The 21,633-nt window shown below is 42.5% G+C and overlaps 1 protein-coding gene across 1 annotated transcript in view; it reads right to left on the minus strand.

Annotated features, from left to right (window-relative positions):
* Positions 1–1,280: 1,280 nt before the first annotated feature.
* Positions 1,281–21,633, minus strand: part of LOC137421984 (leucine-rich repeat and immunoglobulin-like domain-containing nogo receptor-interacting protein 1-B) — a 208,813-nt gene continuing 188,460 nt past the window's right edge. Inside the window, exon 2 of the mRNA XM_068108627.2 lies at positions 1,281–3,507. Coding sequence (XP_067964728.1) covers positions 1,640–3,496 — 1,857 coding nt within the window. The 5' untranslated portion in view covers positions 3,497–3,507 and the 3' untranslated portion in view covers positions 1,281–1,639. The remainder of the gene's footprint in view (positions 3,508–21,633) is intronic.

Below are 21,633 nucleotides of genomic sequence, written 5' to 3' on the forward strand. Positions count from 1 at the left end.
CTTTATATTAAATCTCCAGGACCCAACCATTTATAATAAATCTCCAGACCAAGACCCGTTAATATGAAATCTCCAGACCAATACCTGTTTATATTAATTCGCCAGACCCAGACCAGTTTATATTAAATCTCCAGAACCAGTCCATATTATATTAAATCTCCAGAACCAGACCAGTTTATATTAAATCTCCAGAACCAGACCAGTTTATATTAAATCTCCAGGACCCAACCAGTTTATAATGAATCTCCAGACCAAGACCCATTTATATGAAATCTCCAGAACCAGATCAGTTTATAATAAATCTCCAGGACCAAACCAGTTTATATTAAATTTCCAGACCAAGACCCTGTCTGATTGTCTGTCTGTGAGCAGGATATCTCAAAATGTGTGGATGGATTGGGACGAAACTTGGTGGACCTGTTGGGTGTGTAACAAGGATGAATTGTTTCAATGTTGGTGAAGATCCAAATCCAATTCCAGATATGAGAACTTTTGATTTTTTAAAGTGATTCTTCACCATTGAGAGATGTGGGGAAAAACGCATGATATCTCAAAAAGTTGTGGAAGAGTTATGACAAATCTAGGTGGATGAGTTGGTTAGGTGACAATAACAAGCCGATTAGATTTTGGTTCATGTCCGGATCCAGATCTGGCCTATCAGTTGGACACAAAATGTAAACTGTTCAGTCTGGCACAGGTATGTGATCTACCTCGTGCCGTTCTAATTTGTACTGTATTCTGGGTAGCTTGGGATGCTGAGCAACATGAGATTTGTGATCATCTTGTTTTTTTCTCAAGTGGTAACCAAAGTTAATATTCTGGTCAATTTGTGCCACCTTTTTGATTAATCACAAGCTGTTTGTAAATAAGATTTGGACACTACTCAACAAATCAAAATCTTTCAAAAACAATAACTATTTATCCTTAAACGTATTCTTGGACCGACGGATCCGGTGCTCATGCATTCCAACATCTGTGTTTCATGTTATATAATATGTTTCATGAAATGAAGCTGGCCATGAAAGATATTTCATTCAGCACGATGATACACTCATAGCGTTTCATCCCAATGTCTTTTTCATTATCGTGTTTTTTTAAAGATTTATTATTAACACAATTGGTTTGAGTAGTTGTGGTGCAAAGTCAGAAAAAACGTTTGAATGATTTTAATAAGTGAAATTCTGCAAAGATTTATTTGAAGGAATGATTACAAAGGCATTTGACGAATGTAATTTTTTTTGGAAACATAACCCAGAGTAGGGTAAGAAATAAGGGAGGGGAATGGGTGGGACTTTGAATGTCTAAAATTGTTGAGGATTGCATATACTATTTGCACATGTTATTGACACCATTTTGATAATGACACAAAATACCTTTTCTTTTTCTTTTTGCTTGTTTCCTTCTGATGTTTCGACACGTGTTCTTCTGTAAAATTAATACAGTTATTTATGTATCCAAAGTTCTGTCCTGAAGTATTGAAATGGACACTTTATGGACATTGTTAAAAAGTATCTACATCACAGGTTCCTGTATCGACATTTAAAAAGTTCTTCCAGTTCCATAAATGTTTTGTTTTCCATTCCCTGAACGATGTTTCTTCCCGAAAATAAGTCCCATATTTCACGTCACGTCTCATATTCTAAACCATTCTCATGCTAATCTGTCTTGTAACTGGCCTTTGCGTGTCCCCAGTAGTTGTAGTTTCCAAATTCTGGGGTACAAACTCCACATGAATGTTCGGTTTTTTTTTCCCACTACTCCTGCTCCACAAGAACAAGATGAGCAGACATACGAGAACCACACCCAAGAAAGTGAAGCAGCCAATGGCAATTGCCACTAGTACAGTCATGATATCATATTCACCATTGATAAGTCCATCAATACTTTTCGGGTCTGTTCCATTGTAGTCATTTGCCATGTACATGAGAGTCCCATTATTGAAGGTAAGAGATTGCGATGGAAAGCGCTTAACAGTGAGGATGCTACGATGGGTGTCATTTCCTCCTGCATTGCTAGCTATGCAAACGTAGCTCCCACTGTCGACAATTTGTGCGTAACGTATTTGCAGTGTACCATCCTGTAGCAACGTCATCCGTCCACTTGATTTGTAGGTGATGCGTTGCTTCCATGGCGAGATCCAGGAGATCGATGGTGCAGGATCTCCATCAGCATGGCATTGGATAAACACTAACTGCCCTTCAATGGCAACCTGATGCCGTTGTTTCTTTACAGTGATGTGAGGTTTCTGGCATATGAAATAGTTGTGCAGCAATTTGTCGGAGAGGTCTCGGAAACTCATTCCACGGGCACGTGCTGGTTTGGAGCAAATGGGTGGTTTCTCTTCAAAGCTCATCTTTTGACGGCGTTGCAAGATCCAGAGCAGGCGACAATCACAGGCTAATGGGTTACCATCAAGACGGAGAACCTGGATGCTCCCTGGCACCTCAAATGCATTTTGCTCCAGGGTCTGTAGCTGGTTCCTTGCAAAATTAATAACCTTTAGTTTCTTCAAGCCATGGAATGCATGTGCCTCAATGTTGCACAGAAGAGCCCCACTCAGGTGGATCTCCTGTAGGTGAGATAGCAAAGAGAAGGTCCTTGACTCAATTATTGAAATTGGGTTGGAAGAGAGGTTGAGTACACGAAGGTTAATCAATGGTCGAAGCGCATCATGTGGTACTGCAGTCAGATTTGTGTGTGTCAAAGAGAGGGAAGTTAGATTCAGGCTCTGGAAGCTTCTTGGTAAGAGACTCTCAAGTGATGCCCAATGAGAGAGTTCAAGCTCCCGAAGTTTAGGCAGGTGGCGGAAAGCTAGGGGTGGTACGCTGGCAATGTTGAGGTGCCGGAGACGTAATGTGACAAGGTTATGTAGGCTGTGGAAAGCTTCGGTGGGCACAGCAGTCAGGTTGCAATGCTCAAGTGTGAGTTCACGTAAACTGTGCAGGCCAGAAAAGGCATGGCGTGAAATGTATACCAGGTCATTGTCCCCAACTTCCAATCGCTCAAGTCGTTTCAAATCTTCAAACATATAATCGAGTAAGATAACAATTTTATTTTCACTGATGTCTAGACTTGTGAGGTTGCTGAGACTACTAAAGACGCCCAATTGTATGAGCTTGAGGCGGTTACTGCGCAAGCTGAGTGACTGCAGGAAAGGTAGCTTGCTGAAGGCTCCAGGTTCAATGTTGGAGATAAGATTCTCATTGAGTTCGAGGAATTCCAGCTCTGAAAACGAAGCAAACCTTGCTTGTCTAATGGAGCCCAATAGGTTCTTGCTTAAGTCAAGGATCTTGGTCTCTGTTGGAATTCCTTCTGGCACATTCTGCATCTTGCGTCTGTGGCACACCACTGAGCGCTGCTGGGCATTGCATTCACAGCGAGCTGGGCAGCCCATAGTGTGGCTCTCGAGGGAAGGCAATACTATGGCAACAAATGCAAGAAGCACCTGAGAGCAGCCCAGGTTCTTGAGTAGCATGTTTTTCTGCTGTGCAAGCATCTCACCTTCACCTGAAACACAAACAAAGATTCCCAGTTGAATCACATATATTATTCATGAATATTTCAATACTTCACAAAGCATCACAAAGTTGTTCCTGTTTTTGAGCATCCAGATGTTGATGAAAGGCATATTTGGCCAAACCACCCCAGCATTCCACCTTTACCTGTACCAGGAATTTAGCAGTCATACATCTTCCAGAAAGCCATCACATGATGAAAGTCACAACAATTCACAACACTATTATTAGCTAGGGGACTGTATACTATGAGTGGATCCGATTTGTTATTTTGTGCATCAAATGCAGAAATATAGATTTTATTTTATTTATCTGCTTCATGTGTTTCCTGCATTAGACAATCTTATTTATCTTTTATTTAATTCGTGTTGTCCTTCATCTGGACCTTGTCAAGCATTTACTAGCATGTAATACGGTTTCAAATGAGTGAAATGCCATTCCTTGTTTTCCTGCCAGCTGAGTAAGCTTTTTTTTCCCAGAGAAATCAATTCAGACTCATTACAGCTCATTAGCACTAGATGTCCTGGCATTTATTCCCTACTCTGGACATTCCAATGATGTCAGAGCCACAACATGTTTCCTCTCCTCATTTTGTCCTCTTTTCCTTTTTGGTTCAATCCATAGCCTATCATGTCCAACTGTACTATCACTGGCACATTCGTAGAGTGTTGCCTTTTTCCCATAGGTCACTTCACTCTTCAATGAGCCTTGATTTTGTATACAAAATAATATTGGTGGTGTGGAAAAGACAAGGATGGCCTGGAGAGTTTTGGAGATCAAGCACAAGGAAGCTACACCATTGTGGCTGGGTTGGAACTTTTGATTGGCTGACACTTACAGAGATGATTTTACGATGCATATTTTAGGATAAAATCCATACAGGTACATGAGAGGTTGGTTGGAGTGCGCTGAGCTGAGATGGAGATGCCAAATGATGGAGACAAAGCAGGAGTTACGGCAGGAGATTTTCTGGTTGAGGGAACCTCCGTATGCAACCACCCAAAACCAAGATGCTTAAATAGGTGCGACCTGCGATGAGAGCCTTGACAAAACTGTTGCCTGCATAAGCTTCTTTTGACACAAGTTTGTGTCCCGAAAAACTGGTGATCCAACTTTGGCAGAAATTTCGTCACCAATTTTTCCCATTCAGCCTGCTGTCACTGGTTCCGAGTCACACATGCCATAGAGTTTGTTTGATCTTACCGAGAAAGTTAACAACAGAAAGGAGCTCACAGCATCATCTTCACCCCGTGCGCATAGCACAAAGTGGGTAACTACCCTGCAATTATATTACTTCGTACTATTGAATGATGAACATCTGCAACAACGGAAATTGGATGGCGAGACATTACCTTCCAACTAGAGGTATGAATTAAAGTGAAGGGAAACTTAAGTCTTTCCAAAGGACATTTTATGCCTGACAATGTTAGGCAATGGCACAGTAAGTCGCCATCTGTGTGACACCTCTTTTGGTTTGCTAGAAAATGGATTTGCAAACATATACATTGTTCCCAGTGGTTGTTATCTCCATATGTGGGTTTTTTAGGGTTATGGTTCCCAGGAGTATGGTTATGGATGTGGGCAGTAAAAATGAAATGGTTGAGGTGAGAGCACCATCTCACAGGAATAAGGAAATGCTGTGTTTGTTGACGAAGATGATTTGTACATGCATGGTCGGTATAGATTTATTGAAGAACAGTGTTCATCTCATGACGCCGTCTCCACTCGATACTCCGCATACGTCACAATTTCAAATGTAGCTCGTTAAAAAATAAGATGGACTTTTGGAGGAATTTTTCCTTTTTGTTGCAGTAGTTTTGTAAGTGTCAATGTTATCTCTTAGATGCCAGTATCCAGAGGCAAAACATCTACTGTCCTTAAGGTGAGCTGCTCATACCCAGCTAACACAAGAATGTTGTGCCAACGTTGGCATTTGGTCGATTGTTCGCAAGCGAATTGTTGACGTCAGGGCGACGTCGTTTAGCCGTTGTAAACGTGATGTCTATTTTCCAACGTTGTTTATTGGTTCAGTAAATAAGATGTTTTTAACCGCGTTTAGGAAAAATAAATAATTCCATGTTGCCTCCAACTTGCCCTGAGGGACAAATTCATCGATATGGCCAAATGACGTCACAATTGGGATCAGTGTCCTTGTCGCCATGTCATGATTCTGGGGTGTGTTCAGTAACCAAGTTTCTTGTAGAGTGCTTGCCAAAGCTTAGTGCTCTAGGCTTAGCACTCAAGCAAGCACTCCATTTGAAACCATTGATAAGGAACGGCCGGCTTGGCACTAGTTTTTTTTTTTAGCTAGCTGCTTGGCGCTAGCTTGCTGCTTGGTAACTGAACGCAACCCTGGACATCTCGACAGTGTACAGTATACTATACATACAAAACGCCGACAAAATGACATTTTTTTTTTAATTAAAGACTAAATATTAATCAGGATTATTACCTCTGCCACCGAAGATGGATGGCGGATATATTTTCACCCCTGTTTGTCTGTCTGTGAACAAGATATCTCAAAAAATTGTGGACGGACTCAAAACGAAATTTGGTGGAGAGGTTGGGTAGGTGACAAGGATGAAATGATTAGATTTGGTGAAGATCCTGATCCGGAACTAGCTACTAAAAATTTCAAAGTGATTATTCACCATTGAGTTGTTGTATGCAGATGATCTGGTGTTGATTGCGGAGAGTATGGATGGACTGAAGGAGAAGATGAACAAGTGGAAGGAATGTATGGAAGCAAAAGGTCTGAAGGTGAATATCGGAAAGACGAAGGTGATGGCAAGTGGTAAAGCATGTGGTGAGGTGGAAAGAACTGGGAAGTGGCCGTGTGCTGTGTGCAGGAAGGGTGTCGGAGTGAACTCCATTCAATGTACAATGTGCGCTGAGTGGGTTCATCAAAAATGTAGTGCTTTGAGAGGGTCATTAACCAGTGTGGCAGCTACATTCAAATGTAAGGTGTGCACAGAGGGAGCTGCAGATGGAGGAAATGTTGAGTTAGATCTTGGAGACGGCGTGAAGCTGGAAGGTGTGAAAACATTTTGCTACCTCAGAGACATGCTGAACGGAGAAGGTGGATCAGACTCTGCAACGGTTGCTAGAGTGAGATGTGCATGGAAGAAGTTTTGGGAACTGAGTGGCATGCTGACGATGAGGGGAGTGTCGTTGAAGCTGAAGGGAAAGGTTCGTAATAGAGCTGACACACACACACACACACACACACACACACACACACACACTGACGGGGAATACACTTAACACAGCCACTGAGCTTGGTGGAAGTTCTGTCACGACCGCCACTTCCTGGGATACTCTGGGTACCAGTGACGTCACAACAATGGCGCAGCTTTTCTCACCGTACTCAGCGGGGCATTTTCTCAAGAGGAATTTCCTCCTCCTCAAAGAATGCCAACCGAAGGGGATTTGTCCATTCTCTATGTTTGTCAAGCAAGGAAGCAGCAAACACCATTTTAAAGTGTTTGGTATTGCTTGAACCAGTCACAACCCGATGGGTGTTTTTGAGGAGACGCCATCTCCTTACTGGATGGCCGATGGGTCCCTATGGCAGCTCATCCACCCTTCACTAGGTTTTGTTTTTAGTTCTGGCAGGGTATCACAGTCATCCTCCCAACTGGCACAGCCAGTGAACGGTGTCAGTTTAGTTGCCGATAACCCGACCATACAGCAGGTAGTACTGGGTTACCAGTGGCAGTCCCAAAAGACTGACCTGACCAGGGGAGTCTTGAACGCGTTTTTACTTTTTAAAACATACATAAACTCAGAGGTGCTATACGAAAGTGGACGTGTACATTACAAAGTGTTCGTGTAGATAACTTCATTAAACTTCATTAACTAATTACCCTGCGCTCGCAAAGCGAAAAGCAGCATTAGGCGATCAGTTGCGTATTTGCATGCGCGCGCGTCTGCATTTTAAAAATTCATTTTCTCAGCAACCCTTGGTCCGATTGACACAAAATTTTACCATAGGAGCACCTCCGCCTGTATATATATTTTCCATTATAAGCGACACGTCACTGTGTCCAGCAGACATAAAGTAACTTTGTTTGAAGTCCCAAAATGTGGCGCAGCTTTGTGTGGAGAGTGACGGTTAGGTTTGTGGGTCGTGGAAGAGAAGGGCGTGGCTTGGCTAAAAGGCGGGGCCTGTGACGCTGGGGGGGGAGGAGGGAAAGAGTGGCCTGTAGAATGGATGGCTCTTATGACCCACAGACACAAACTCACCTTTATATATAAGACTGGTAAAACACCTGTCAGAAATAATGGGCTGGAACAGTTTATTTAGCGGTGCAGCCTCGTGAGAATGTCAAAGTCTGAAGCCTTGACCTTGTGTCAGATGTGCTTATATTTTTTATTTCTTAGACATCCTACCGACGTAAATTAACACTCGTGTTATTCCACATGCGTTGCACATCATGCGCAGCAAATTTCACCTTTAATTTATTATTTTTAAAAAATGCTTCTGTACACCGCCCTTGAGGCTCAGTTTGCAATCCACCGTCTACAATTCCAATAGAAGAGACGTAATTACTCTTTTGTGTAAAATGTTTTTCGAGTTGGTTTTATTCTCAAAAATAGACCTTAGTGAACACACATTCGTGTTTCATGATTGGCCTTTAAAACCCACCCTCATGAAAGGGGACAGACATCTGCACAAACACACAAACTGACATTGCGTTTGATGAATATGGCTAAAACAATTATTTGTATTGGCAATTACTTGTGTTGTAGACTGTAGTCTTTTTGTTTGGAGTTGTTTCTCATTGCACTTTGGGCTCTTATATGGAGAGGAATACTACTAAACCCCAGACTACATCTAGGTTGAAGAGAAATTATCTCCAGATATGATTTTATCAATAGATGGAGATCATAGCATCCCATTGAGCTTTCATAAATGTGATAAATTGTTTCTTTTGGTCAATTCTCATCGGCAAGGTTGGATAACTTTTATATCCTTAATGAAACTGAATCTCATTTCTTCCACTGAAATTCCCTCATGGTTTGCTGATCACCATATAGTGCTTATGACATTTAATTCTCCTTCAGTTACTCGGAAAGTGCTTTTTGAAAATGAAGTGTTTGCTTTTTGGAAAACAAGACTTTCATCACTGTTTTTGGGGACATTTGTTTTATATCCTTTCCATCGAACTCCATCTGGCACATCTCCAAACATCCCTCTTTGGTTTCAAAGTTCCTCACTGATTGTCCACTAACATTATCAGCTTTTTTGTAGGCAGTCATGGCTCATGGAGGAGCTGGAAAACAGAACAGATCAGAATGCAACATAACAAAACGAACATCAGAATGAGAAGAGGGGAAACCAACAGAAGTCCGAGGGAATAAATGAAGATGGACAACAGGGGATGTGCGGGTAATATTGAAGTGTAGGGGAAAATGCAGAGGGTGGGAAAGATCCATACAGAGGCAAAATGGGGAGCGTGGGGAGTGGTTTAACGGGTGTAGAAAAGATCATGATTTTGGATGGAGGATGTTCTGAGACGATGGTGAACAGCTGTCTTGAAGACCTGGAGGGAAGAATGAAATTGAAGAGAGTCTGGAAGTTGGTTCCACAGGAGGGTAAAAAGAGGAACAAATGAGTGGAGGTGAGCAGTGATTCTGGATTTTGGGAGATTCACGATAAGGAAGTTTCTGGTGGACCACGTGCACCCTGCAGATACCTTAGTGTAAGGTGCGGGGGTGGGGAGGACAAAGCTCAAAGAGGGCAGAGGGTGCAAGACCAGAAAGGAGGCGGAAGAAGACAGAAAGACCACCAACCTGTCATCGATGGCAAAGTGATACACCCATATGCTCAGCTTCATCGTGGGAGATTCCAATGATCTTGAAAGCCTTGCTTTATTTGGAATCAAGCTGAGCACAGGGTGAGGCAGCTTTTATGATTAGCTTTTTAAACACATATGATTCGCTTTTTAAACAGTCGCTAATGCTGTTCATAACATTAAATGAAGAAATTTGGAGGAATCCCGACATCCATGAGGTACGTTTTACTTACAGAACTGAGCAAAGATCTACTGTAATCTATGTACCCCACAAGGGTTGGAGGTGTGCTAATTTACCAAGCAGCTAGCTAGCGCTTGCCAAGCCAGCTGTTCCTTAACGGTTTTGAATGGAGTGCTTGCTCAAATGCTTAAACCACTTGGCGATCTCTCCACAAGAAACTTGGTAAATGAACACACCCAATGTTCTTGAGACCCGATCATATATCGACTGTAATCTACAGTATATACCCCCAAAGAGGAATGACCTTTCCTGTCACTCCCGTAGTGAGCGGGTGTTTACGCCATAATGACATCATATAGGCCTACGTAATGACATAGCATGATGCCGGACACAAAACTTCCGCCTCTTTAAAATGTGTAAGATATATATTTAACCTCCAGTAATGTTGCAGTCACTACATAGGGATTAGTGTTACGATTAGATTTACTATAATAATAACGTTACGTTATTATGACGAAAATTATATTATTTTTTAAAAACCGAGGTGAATTCCTTACTTCCGCAGTTACACCGCTTCAATCCATCAACTTTCCATTCACGACATTGGGATTAAAGTGTTATGGTTATATTTCCTATAATATTATTATTACTACGAAAACGATACTACTGAAACGATACCACTGTATTCAGAAACCTGGGTTTAATTTGTCCGAAACAGACGGTGAGTCATAACACCCAAAGCCTATACGTACCGTATTGTTGGAAGAGACGTAACGCCGATGCTTTCGATATTTGATGGTCATTTTAACATTCGGTTTGTTTGTGTTTCACACTGAATGAAAAACGTTAAGGTAGAGCATGGCGATTGGGATATATATATATATTTTTTTTTTGTATACTGAATCGAGGCTCGTGAAAGAGCTAACATTTATTTCACAAACAAATCAACCAGACAAACAAAATATACAAAAAGAGGGAGCGGAAGGCCAGATGGGGAGAGAAGGGGAAGCACACAACCACAACATTTGAGAGCAGGGAGAAGTGTGGGAGGGAGAGTGACAGGTTCGACGATATGTTCGGCATGAATGGCATATAAATCAAAATGGCGGTGTGTGGAGATTCAGCTGCAGCACCGCCGTAATGACATCAGACGTAATCACATCACCCTGTCATGTGACCAGATTCTCAGCTCTGATTGGTATATGTTTGAGGGGACATACATACATACATACATACATACATACATACATACAGACAGACAGACAAACACTGTTCTAGACGGCTCTGCCCGATGGGCTACACCGTAAAAATGTATGTGTAAATCACGATACACGTGTGTGTGTGTGTGTGCATGTGTGTGTGTGTGTGTGTGTGTGTGTGTGTGTGTGTGTGTGTGCGTGTGTGTATGTGTGTGTATATATATATATGTGTGTGTGTGTGTGTGTGTTTGCGTGCACAGAGGCTGCCACCACCGATCACCACAGCAAGGAACCAGGACTCATGGACCAAGCCATCTCCTTATCTGTGCTGCGCACAATGGAGCCCTCCACATTTATGCAATGGCACGTTTCGCCAGTCTCTTGTAATTGGCCCATTTCACAAAGGAATCCTGAGACCTAACTCACACTTTACAAAACAGCAGTCTGCCTCGTTTTTTTTTCCTTATTTTGACAGGACTTACAATGTTTATTTTGATGGAAAATTTATTTGACAGACTCTGCCTTCCAAGCCTGAATGGTGTTCTTTATATCAACAGCCAATTACAAAACATAGACGTGGCTTACAGTGAAGGTTGGCCAATGGAAATGCTTCTGAAAAACTCTACTTCACCGTCTGGCTCTGCCTTATATCTCAATGTTTTGCTCATTTTGCGAGAAATCAAAGCATTTGTCTCAAACTTAGGAGTAACATTGGCGACTGTCCCCATTTTTTTCATTCATTCAAGGACATTTTTCTTCGTCTTGGTTTTTCATTTTTTCCTTTCAAGTTTTTATTTCTGGCGTGGAGTACAAGCCAAAATGTACAATAACTTACGCGCTGTAAAACATTTTGGTAGCAATATGTAAATCGCTGATGTTTAAGGTACGTTCAACAATGAAAGATTCTCAATTTATTTGAACAAGCATTGTAAGACTTGGAAAAAAATCATAATAAAAATAAAAATCAACATAGTCCAGAAGGCGTGCTAAACACATTTGGAATCTGTCCGTCCATGATGTGAAAGCTATATCAAAGCTCTCAGCAGATGTTTATAATAAAGCCCAATGATAAATCATTGATGAAAACCCTGGTCTGGAATGGAACTTGCCCTCATGGAAGCCATCTTTCAGATTTGAAAATAACGAATGCACTTCCGGCACAAGCTCCGGTGAATATTGTGGATATGGGGATCATTCCAAATGCTGCTCTTGGAAGATCTATTGCACCTTCACAACCCAATGTGGTGGGATATAGTGTCTTGATGGAAACAAAACGCAGACTCTTTGGTTCTGCGCATATCTTCTGCAATACTGTCAGAATTTTTTTTGTCCAACAGCCAGGGCCGCTGAGAGCCGGAATGGGCCCCGGAACAATACTAAATGTCTTCATCCGGTCCCCTTCAAAATATTTTTCCCCCCTTTTAAACAACCTATACGGAATATGGATGCTTCCGTAGCTTCAATATTTTCGTCATCAGAAACAGAAACACATGTCGTGTTTAGGGGAAATTGGGCTGTTATTCACTTATTCCTACATGCAGATTCGTTTCTTAAACCATTTCATGCAAATGGGGTGTGGCCAACACTCCTTTGTTAATTTACATCATGACAAAGAGGTCGTTACCATGACAATGGCATGCTGAAGAACTGCCCTGAGTGGCTTGGAGGGAAACACAAAATAAAGTTGCCTCCGGTGTTTTATCGTCACCAACAATCATGATATCGAAAAAGGAACTCGTGCTGACTTAACAGTTAAGGTGGTTGGCTTGAGATCTTCGGGTCTTGAGTTTGAGTCACTATGGTACCATTGAAATAACTCCAAATGGGTTGACTCAGACTTTTTTTCCTTCTGAGGTCGGAAAAATGAGTACCAGACTATTGGCATTAGGGGCACCGCATCAGTCCCACAAAATGATGCAGCCACAGGATGCACACGAAACAACATCATATGAAACAAAGAATTGAAGGAATAATTACAGGCCCCTAATAGGGCCGTGGCCCGTGTAGTTACCCTGCCCATCCTCTCTCCTCCTCTCGACGCCCATGCCAACACTTCATGGAAACCGTTACCAGCAACAGTTGTCAATTTTTGGAAAACAATGGGTGAGATTGATGCCATGAGCATCCCAAAAGGTGACCACTATAATCTTCGAGCTCACGCCTGCACACAAAAACATTTTTGGTGGAGGTGAGTGAATGCTTCCAATGTGCTGACTGCATTTTGATTTCTGGATTGAAGAAGGCCATCTGAGTATCTTCCATACAGTCACAATGGTGTTCACAAACATTTGCTACATTTATCGTTAACATGTTTTGGGACATGGAGAATCATGTGGCTTTTTGGTTGTATCTTTTTGGATCATTCGCAGTACATAGTGTGCAGAAACTTTTAACATTTTGAAATCAGTGTGAAAAATCATGTACAAGGAATATATGTACAAGGAATCCATGTACAAGGAATCATGTACAAGGAAAAATCATGTCAGTGAACAGCTTGCTTGGAGGTTCTCTAAGATTGAGGCTCAGTTTTACTGCTTTCATGTTCCTCTTTAATCTTCCCTACCTACCTTTGAACGTTATTCATGTCCAAAGATGACTCCCCACAAACTGCAACAGGCTGAGGATTAATATTCACAAGAGTATGCCAACTCAGATGCAAAACTTTGATGATAAAGCGTTGCTCATGCAAGGGGAAAGCGGCCATTTTCCATTGAACAAGTACACACTGCATATACAACGCCACCAAAGGCACACCAGAGGACATATGCTCTCATCGTGCATCCAATTGGCCTTCAGGAATTAATAAGGAAACCATCAAACTTGAACAACCCTCAAATGGCACGCGGTAGAGTGCATACATCCACCAAGCTGAACATTTTATGTCTTGTATCCCACTGATCGGCTGGATCTGGATTCGGACCTGAACCAAAATCGAATTGGCTTGTTCTTGTCACCTAACCAACTCGTCCACCAAGTTTAGTCATAACTTGTTCATAACTTTTTAAAATATGTTATATATATCTCTTTTCGCCCGATCTCTCAATGGTGAAGAATCACCTAAAAATTAAATAATTATCATATCTGAATCCATATTCAGATCTTCACCAAAACTGAATCCATTCTTCCTTGTCACACACACAACTTGTCCACTAAGTTCTGTCCAAATCCGTCCATAATATTTTGAGATATCATGCTATGTATAGTTTTTGGCCCTATCTCCCAATGGTGAAGAATCACTTTAAAATTCTCCGAGCCGGATCCGATCCGGATCTTCACCAAAATCTAATAATTTCGTCCTTGTCATATACGCTATATGTCTGCCGAATTTTGTCCGAATACGTCCACAAATTTTTGAGATATCTTGTTCACAAACAAACAAACAGACAGACTAGAAATCGGTCAGAGACCGAGGACTTGCCGGAATGAAAAATATGGCGGCCAAACCACGTGACCGTTGACGTCATCATTATTTGTTTTCTAAACTAATTTATTCCTAGATTATGCTGAAGAAATTTCATCTTGATCGGATGAAGTTTTGTACTTGTCGAATTGTGACGTCATAATGGAGGCACCTATGACATCATCATTAACATATTTTATTCCCCATGGAGAGGTCTCTACAATGAGCCATGTCTAAATTTTTTCTATTCAGCACTTTCGGAGATATAGAGGTGCAAAGTTTTTCGGTTTTTCCAAGATGGCGGCCGAACCATGTGACCGACGACGATATCATTATTTTTTTTTCTCCACCAGTTTATGCCGACGTGGCGCTCAAGAAATTGCATCTTGATTGGATGAAGTTTTGTACTTGTCGAATTATTGAATTATGATGTCATAATGGAGACCTTGGGCCGAAAGAGTTAAAAATTGGGCACAGTCTATTCCAGGGCAAGACAAATACGTGTGTAAAGTTTGGCAATTCTAGGTGCAACGATGTAGACGTAGTACTGCGCACAACAGACAAACCAACCAACCAACATACTTGCCGGAATCTTTTCCGGCAAGTAACAAACGTGAAAACATAACCTGCATCCACCTATGGTGCCGGAGGTAATAAAACCAAGCAACCTCTTGCTCCCACAAGGCCCTAAAAAACAAGTAGACTAACGGAGCTGCACATCACTAGGAAAAGGAAAAATTTATCAATGGGAGAGAATTTTGTAATGTGCAATTCGGGTTTCAAGCTCCCCAGGAACTTCTTACTCCCAAAATGCCCAAGTAAACTATTATATAATAGCAAAACTTTTACATAATTACTAGTTGAGCCTGCGGAACTCACAAATCTCATCAAATCACATCTCGCAAATTGCCATTATCTCCAGGTTACCTGCAAATACACCAAGGTGCCCCGTACTGGTCTCTTGTAACTTACACGCTGTGGTTTTCCACCTGGGCCACATGGATCAACCATCTCTGCAAAAAACTCCAATAACTGGTCCCAAAATATGCATACGTGATGAATAGTTTTCTGTCTCAGGAAGACATGAGTCTTCTAATCACCCTTCACCAATAAAGGGAGGCTTGAAAATAAAGAGTTCCCTTCACTAAATATCTCCTTAACGAAAAATCTCCAATTGTTTGGAGCAGTAGGTATCGCCATTTTACAACAAACAGAACTTCCGCACAATATATTACCTTCATAACAACAACAACTACACCTGCAATAACACGATCGCTCCAGAAAAGAAATATGACCTCAATATATTATATTCACATATTACCTTCACAGCAACAACAACAATACGATCAATTCAGACAAATAAAAAAACACCAAGGCAATGTATAAGCAACAGAGTATAAGAGCGTATAAGCAACAACAGAAGGCCAAAAGCCTGAGGCCTATACAAGCTATATGGCCTTCTCAAGGCCTGTGACGGCGATGTCGGCTGCGACCTTTCGATATATATTTGATAATCCTTGCTTTTCACTGAAGGGTAAACTGAAATGGAAGGTATAAAGATTATGAATACCGCATAATGCTTCAACAGATGGCTTGGGCCCAAGCACAAAGATGGCGGCCAAGGCCAGCTGTCTAGTCAATGGGCGAAGGCAGTCCTTCGACGGTCTGCCCACCGATTCACTAATACTTACATAGATAGTCCAAACACAGTTCGGCTATTTAGATATAGATTCTTGTTTCGTATGAAGCACAAGGCTGGCTTGCTGAGGGGGGCATCATTGACTGAGGGGGGCATGGCTGTGCTGCTAATGCAGAGCCCCTGTAGGTTAGAGAAGGAAGTTGGAAGTTGCTCGCCTACTCTCCGTGCGAAGGCCATCCACCAAGTAAAGGTGACATACGGGATGCCAAGTTTAAGGTCCATCCGAGGGACGACACACACATTGATGTCTCACTAAGCCTGCGAGACACCAGGATGAGTTTGTAGCTGGGGCAAGATTCATACCAGGGCTAGACGGCTCAGAGGCGAGTACAGTATGCGTACTTTTCGGCCACCTGCCAGCTATTATATCATTCAATCTTTCCAATATATTTTTTATGCCTCCGCAGACGAAGTCGTTGGAGGCATTATGTTTTCGGGTTGTCCGTTTGTCCTTCTGTCCGTCCGGGCTAAACCTCGTTTTTCTCAGCAACCATATGTCAGATTGAGACAAAACTTTCAGAATTATTGGAATCTCCCGCAATGAAGCTATCTCTGAGGGCCTTTCACTCACTCACCGCAGGCAGGTAGGTGGTCTTTCTGTCTTCTACCGACTCCTCTCCGGCCTTGCACCCCCAGCTCTCTCTGTGCTCTGTCCCCCAAATATTCCTACAGGTCGCACAAGATCTGCCAGCAACCCTCTGATGGTTAAACCGCCGAAATCTCGGCTCTCTGCTCACCTTCACTCTTTCATTCCTCTTTTCTCCCGCCTCTGGAACAAACTCCCTCACTCCCTTCAATCCCACTCGTCCCTCCAGGTCTTTAAAACAGCTGTTCACCACCATCTCTTATCATCCCCCATCCAAAACCTTGATCTTTTCTACCCCCGCTAATTCACCCCAGATCCACCTTGTTTGAAATTCCAACTTCTTTCCTGGAAGTCCTGGCAGTGTCCATATGTTTTATACCTCTCCCACCCCCCCCCCCCCTTCCCATGCCCCCGCCCCCAATGCCCTCTCCCTCTCACAGCTCTCTCGATGTCTCCATGTCTCTCGGTCCCTGCTCTCAAAATAATGTTGTGTTTGTGTCCTTCCTCCTCTCTCCCCATCTTGTCTACCGCTCCCGATGTTATATGTTTTATGTGTCGGTTTGTCTTTCTGTGTGATTAATGTTCGCTCTTTCACGAGCCTCGATCTTGTATACAAAAAAAAAAAAAAAAATACTTGTTTATTTTTAGGACAGTGAGCGATGGCATCTACTCGTCGTGGGACTACGCGGAGGCATATTGGCGACACAGTCACATTGCTCTAGTTTATTATGGCATCAGTTATCCTTCGCACATTATCGATTTGTGGTGCTGAAGCAACTTATGTGGTGGACAATACGGTATGTTAATCACTTTAGTTTTTCTGCATATGTTGTATTTCTAATTTCCTATTAGCCTTTTCTAATAATGGACCCTTAAAATTATCTTTCTCTCTTTCTCTCTTCCTTTCTCCCATCACCCTTCCTTTACCCCCTCCCAATCCAAGCAAAGTCAACAGGTATTCAAAGCTTATTTCAGTAAAGCAACAACAAAAAGAGACTATGAGCAAATAATTTCAGCTTTAAGTGAATAATTTCCATGATATGTGACCATTAGTCCGGCAGATATGTGAAGAATTGTGGTAGAATTGTGCCTTTGATGATACAAGCATGAAACTTGGCACACAGTTAGGGCATACCCTTACAGTGAAATTTGGATGTAGGGGCATTCCAGATTTCTCCTTGGCCCAAAATGGCGGCCATTTTACAAAATGGCGGCTAAGAAGGACATATTTACCTATTATTTCAGACTTGTCATTTGTGCTGCTATTGAAACACAATGTAATGAGCATATTATAAATTGTCATGTACATGCTATGCAATACCTTCATACTGGGTTCAAAATTGGAATCTACGGTGGCCTATAAGGGGCAGAACAAATGGTTTACCATTGCAATAGACAGGACTGGTCTAGCGGTTTAATTATTTAACTTTGCATGACTATCTGATTTCTCCTGGGTGTAATTTTGGTTCAATACCTTTATATGAACAACTTTGATGTAGCTTTATGAACTTTCCTATCATAGACTAGGTGACTATAAGGAACAATGCAAGGCTAGTGAAAAGTTACGAAAGCGAATTACTATATTTATGATAATAATGTATGTATTTCTTTTTCAGATGATAACTCGACTGCACTGCACCTTCGCTCATTGACTGTAGTAGCTACCTAGATTTGGTTCCCAATTTGTATATTGATTGGATGGTGGTGGTGGATAATGCTCAATTGACAATGGCCAACAAAAATTTCAAGCTATTAGACCCCCAAAGCCCTAGTACATCTGGAACAAACATGCCTTATCTGACAGATTGGGAGAAGTGTGTGTTATGTCAGGAGGTCACCGATGAGGCCCTTGCCTGTCCAGCTGATTCCAAGCGAACCACAGGGTCCGGATACCAAACTCTTGCAGATTATCTCCTCACCTTCAGCCAGATGGGCTGCCTGCCAAAATCTCTAGAACTGTCCCGCCTGGACGATGGTGAAGGTATCCAGTCAACCTTCCAGAGCCACAAGGCTAAGTGGCATGATTCATGCAGACTGAAATACAACAAAACTGAACTGCATCGGGCACAAAAAAGAGAAACGTCTAGTGAAGAAACCGCAAGTGTCTCAAGAAAGTACACCCGTCACAGAGTACATGTAGACCACACACAGCCACAGCCTGAAAAGTGTTTCTTTTGTGACAAACCAGCGGGTACTAATTCTCTGCGAAAAGCTTCCACCTTCGACCTCGATAAACATGTCAGGACAGCTGCCCTGAAACTAGGAGATCAGGCACTTCTTGCTAAACTGAGTGCAGGTGACCTTATAGCACAAGATGCACAGTACCACGTGAAGTGTCTGGTGTCACTTTATAACAAAGCAAGGGCCACAAGCACAACACCGAATGAACAAGATGATATCAATCACGGTATAGCACTTGGAGAGCTAGTGTCCTACATCGATGATGCCCGCACAGATGCTCTTGTGACACCAGTGTTCAAGCTGGTAGACCTAGCAAGACTATACACCACCAGGCTGGAACAGCTTGGAACAGTCTTGACCAGGCGTGTCCACTCCACCAAACTCAAAGATCGAATCATGACATATTTTCCAGACCTAGAGGAGCACATGTCCGGTCGAGATATTCTGCTTGCTTTCAACCAGGATGTTGGCTCAGCCCTTCAGAAGGCATGTGATCACGACACTGACAGTGATGGAGTTTGTCTTGCTAGAGCCGCAAATATAGTTCGTAGAGACATGTTGAAAATGAACTCAACATTTAGTGGTTCATTTGAAGCCCACTGCCAAGAACATTCGGTACCTAATTCGCTTGTATCACTAGTTTCTATGATCTTGAATGGTCCTAACATCCAAGAGCAGTCAAGCCACTCGTCGGTATCAACACCTACTCTCACAATCTCACAACTCCTTATGTTCAACAGTTACTCACGCCGCAGAGAGAGTAGCAGTACTACCACGTCCACGAGGCACAGTCACAATCGGGAGACTCCCCTGCCTGTGTACCTGGGCACCCTTATCCACACAAAGACTCGAAAAAGAGACCTGGTTGATACTATGTTCAACCTGGGTCTCTCGATCTCCTATGACAGGGTGCTTAGCATCTCCACGGACTTGGGGAACAGAATCTGCCGTTTCTTCCTAAATGAGGGTACATTTTGCCCCCCTGAGCTAAAAAGTGACCTCTTCACAACTGGGGCAGTGGATAACATTGATCATTGTGCTTAGAAGATCTGATCACCTCATGGGAAAATGATGATGTAAGCCCCCCTGTTGAAGTCATGATCCTGGATGGAGCAGCCATCGTGAACATGCTGGCACCTCGTAATGCGAAGACCTTCTCTGAGTATGCATCACTAGTATTCTTGCCATACATCACATCTCAGATACAAAATAAGAGCAGGGTTGATATTATCTGGGATGAATATTTCCCAGACAGTTTGAAAGCCGACACCAGGAAGACGAGGGGTAAAGGCACCAGGAGACGAGTTGAGCCATCTAGTTCCATCCCTCGAAACTGGCAGGCCTTCCTTCGCATAGACGAGAACAAGGTGGAGTTGTTTGACTTTCTAGCAACGAGGATAGCAAACATTGAGACTGACAAGCAAATCGTCACCACAAACCACAAAGAAGTTTTTTGTACACAGCCACGAGATGTTACTGGTCTTTCCCCGTGTAGTCACGAGGAGGCAGATACAAGGATACTACTCCATGTCCAAGATGCAGTCAGACAGGGCTATACCAAGGTGTCAATCCGCACAGTGGACACAGATGTTTTGATCCTTGCAGTGGCAGCAACTGGATATCTTGACATCGATGAACTCTGGGTTGCTTTTGGCACAGGGAAGAATTTCAGGCACTTGGCAGCTCACGAGATGGCTGTGGCACTGGGACCAAACAAGTGCCGAGGGTTGCCATTCTTCCACGCCTTCACTGGGTGTGACACCGTGTCCTGCTTCGGCGGAAGGGGGAAGAAAACAGCATGGGAAACATGGAAAGCCTATGATGAGGTCACCTCAGCTTTCTGCGCACTGGCTGCCACACCAACCATTTCAACTGCAAATGACAACATGGATCCACTGGAGCGTTTTGTTGTTCTGCTCTACGATCGAACAAGCAGCCAGGAACATGTTAACGATGCCCGCAAGCATCTCTTCACCCAGACTGGTAGATCAATAGAGGCTATCCCACCAACGCAAGAAGCCCTCAGACAACACATCAAGAGAGCTGCCTACCAAGCCGGCTTTTGTTGGGGCCAGATGATGATTTGCGCACCTGAGCTCCCATCGCCAAGTGAATGGGGTTGGAAACAGAGTAATAACGGCTGGGGGATATATTGGACAACCCTCACAGAGGCAACTGAGGCATGCCGACAATTGATTAGATGTGGATGCAAGAAGGGTTGCAGGAAACAGTGCAAGTGTGTTAAGGCCGCACTCCAGTGCTCAGCTCTGTGTCACTGTGCAGGGGAGTGCACACGATAGTATACAGGAGGAATAACACACCTGTTACATATACACAAACATGTGGAAGACTGTTTTGTAGACTTTTATAGTGAAAGTCACTTCCACAGCGTTAATGTGGCATTTTCACTTCATTTCCATTGTGTTTCTGGAGTTTGCTCAAAATAGCTCAAAAAGTAATTATTTTTGTAAAGAATAAGGACCAAATAAATGTTATGTGAGTTTGTTGACATTTAATTATGATCTTACAACCTGTTTACGTGAAAAAAACATCATAGGTGTGCTTGAGCAATAAGTAAATCTAGTTTTATAGACATCGGTACTGTGTATCTTATTATCCGTAAACGGCCATTTTTAAAATGGCCGCCATTTTGTCCCTAGGAAAAGATTTGAATGCCCCTATATCCAAAAATCTTCCTAGTAGTATGCTCTATCAGTGTTCAAAATTTCATGCTTGTATCACCAAAAGCACAATTTTTTCACATATCTGCTGGGCTACATGAAACATGAACAAAGCAATGAAAGAAACCTTTTGTTTAACATTTGAGTGAAAATGTAAAATGTACTGGATAAGAAAACCTCAGGCCAGGATGTGCAATACAACGCTATTGGGCATATTCAAACAGTAGAAACTATTTAGACCCAATTTTTATTCAATGGTGTATTTAAAATAGTTAAATTAAAATTTAAATTTAAATTTAATTTAAAATTCAAACCCTGGTGTTGGGCTAGTGGCTAGGGTGCCGGCTTAGGATCCTAGGATCCAGGGTTCGAATCCCGGTCGATCGCTGAATT

This window comes from Myxine glutinosa, chromosome 2, assembly GCF_964187855.1.
Source record: "Myxine glutinosa chromosome 2, kmMyxGlut1.1, whole genome shotgun sequence".
In the NCBI taxonomy this organism is placed as follows: domain Eukaryota; kingdom Metazoa; phylum Chordata; class Myxini; order Myxiniformes; family Myxinidae; genus Myxine; species Myxine glutinosa.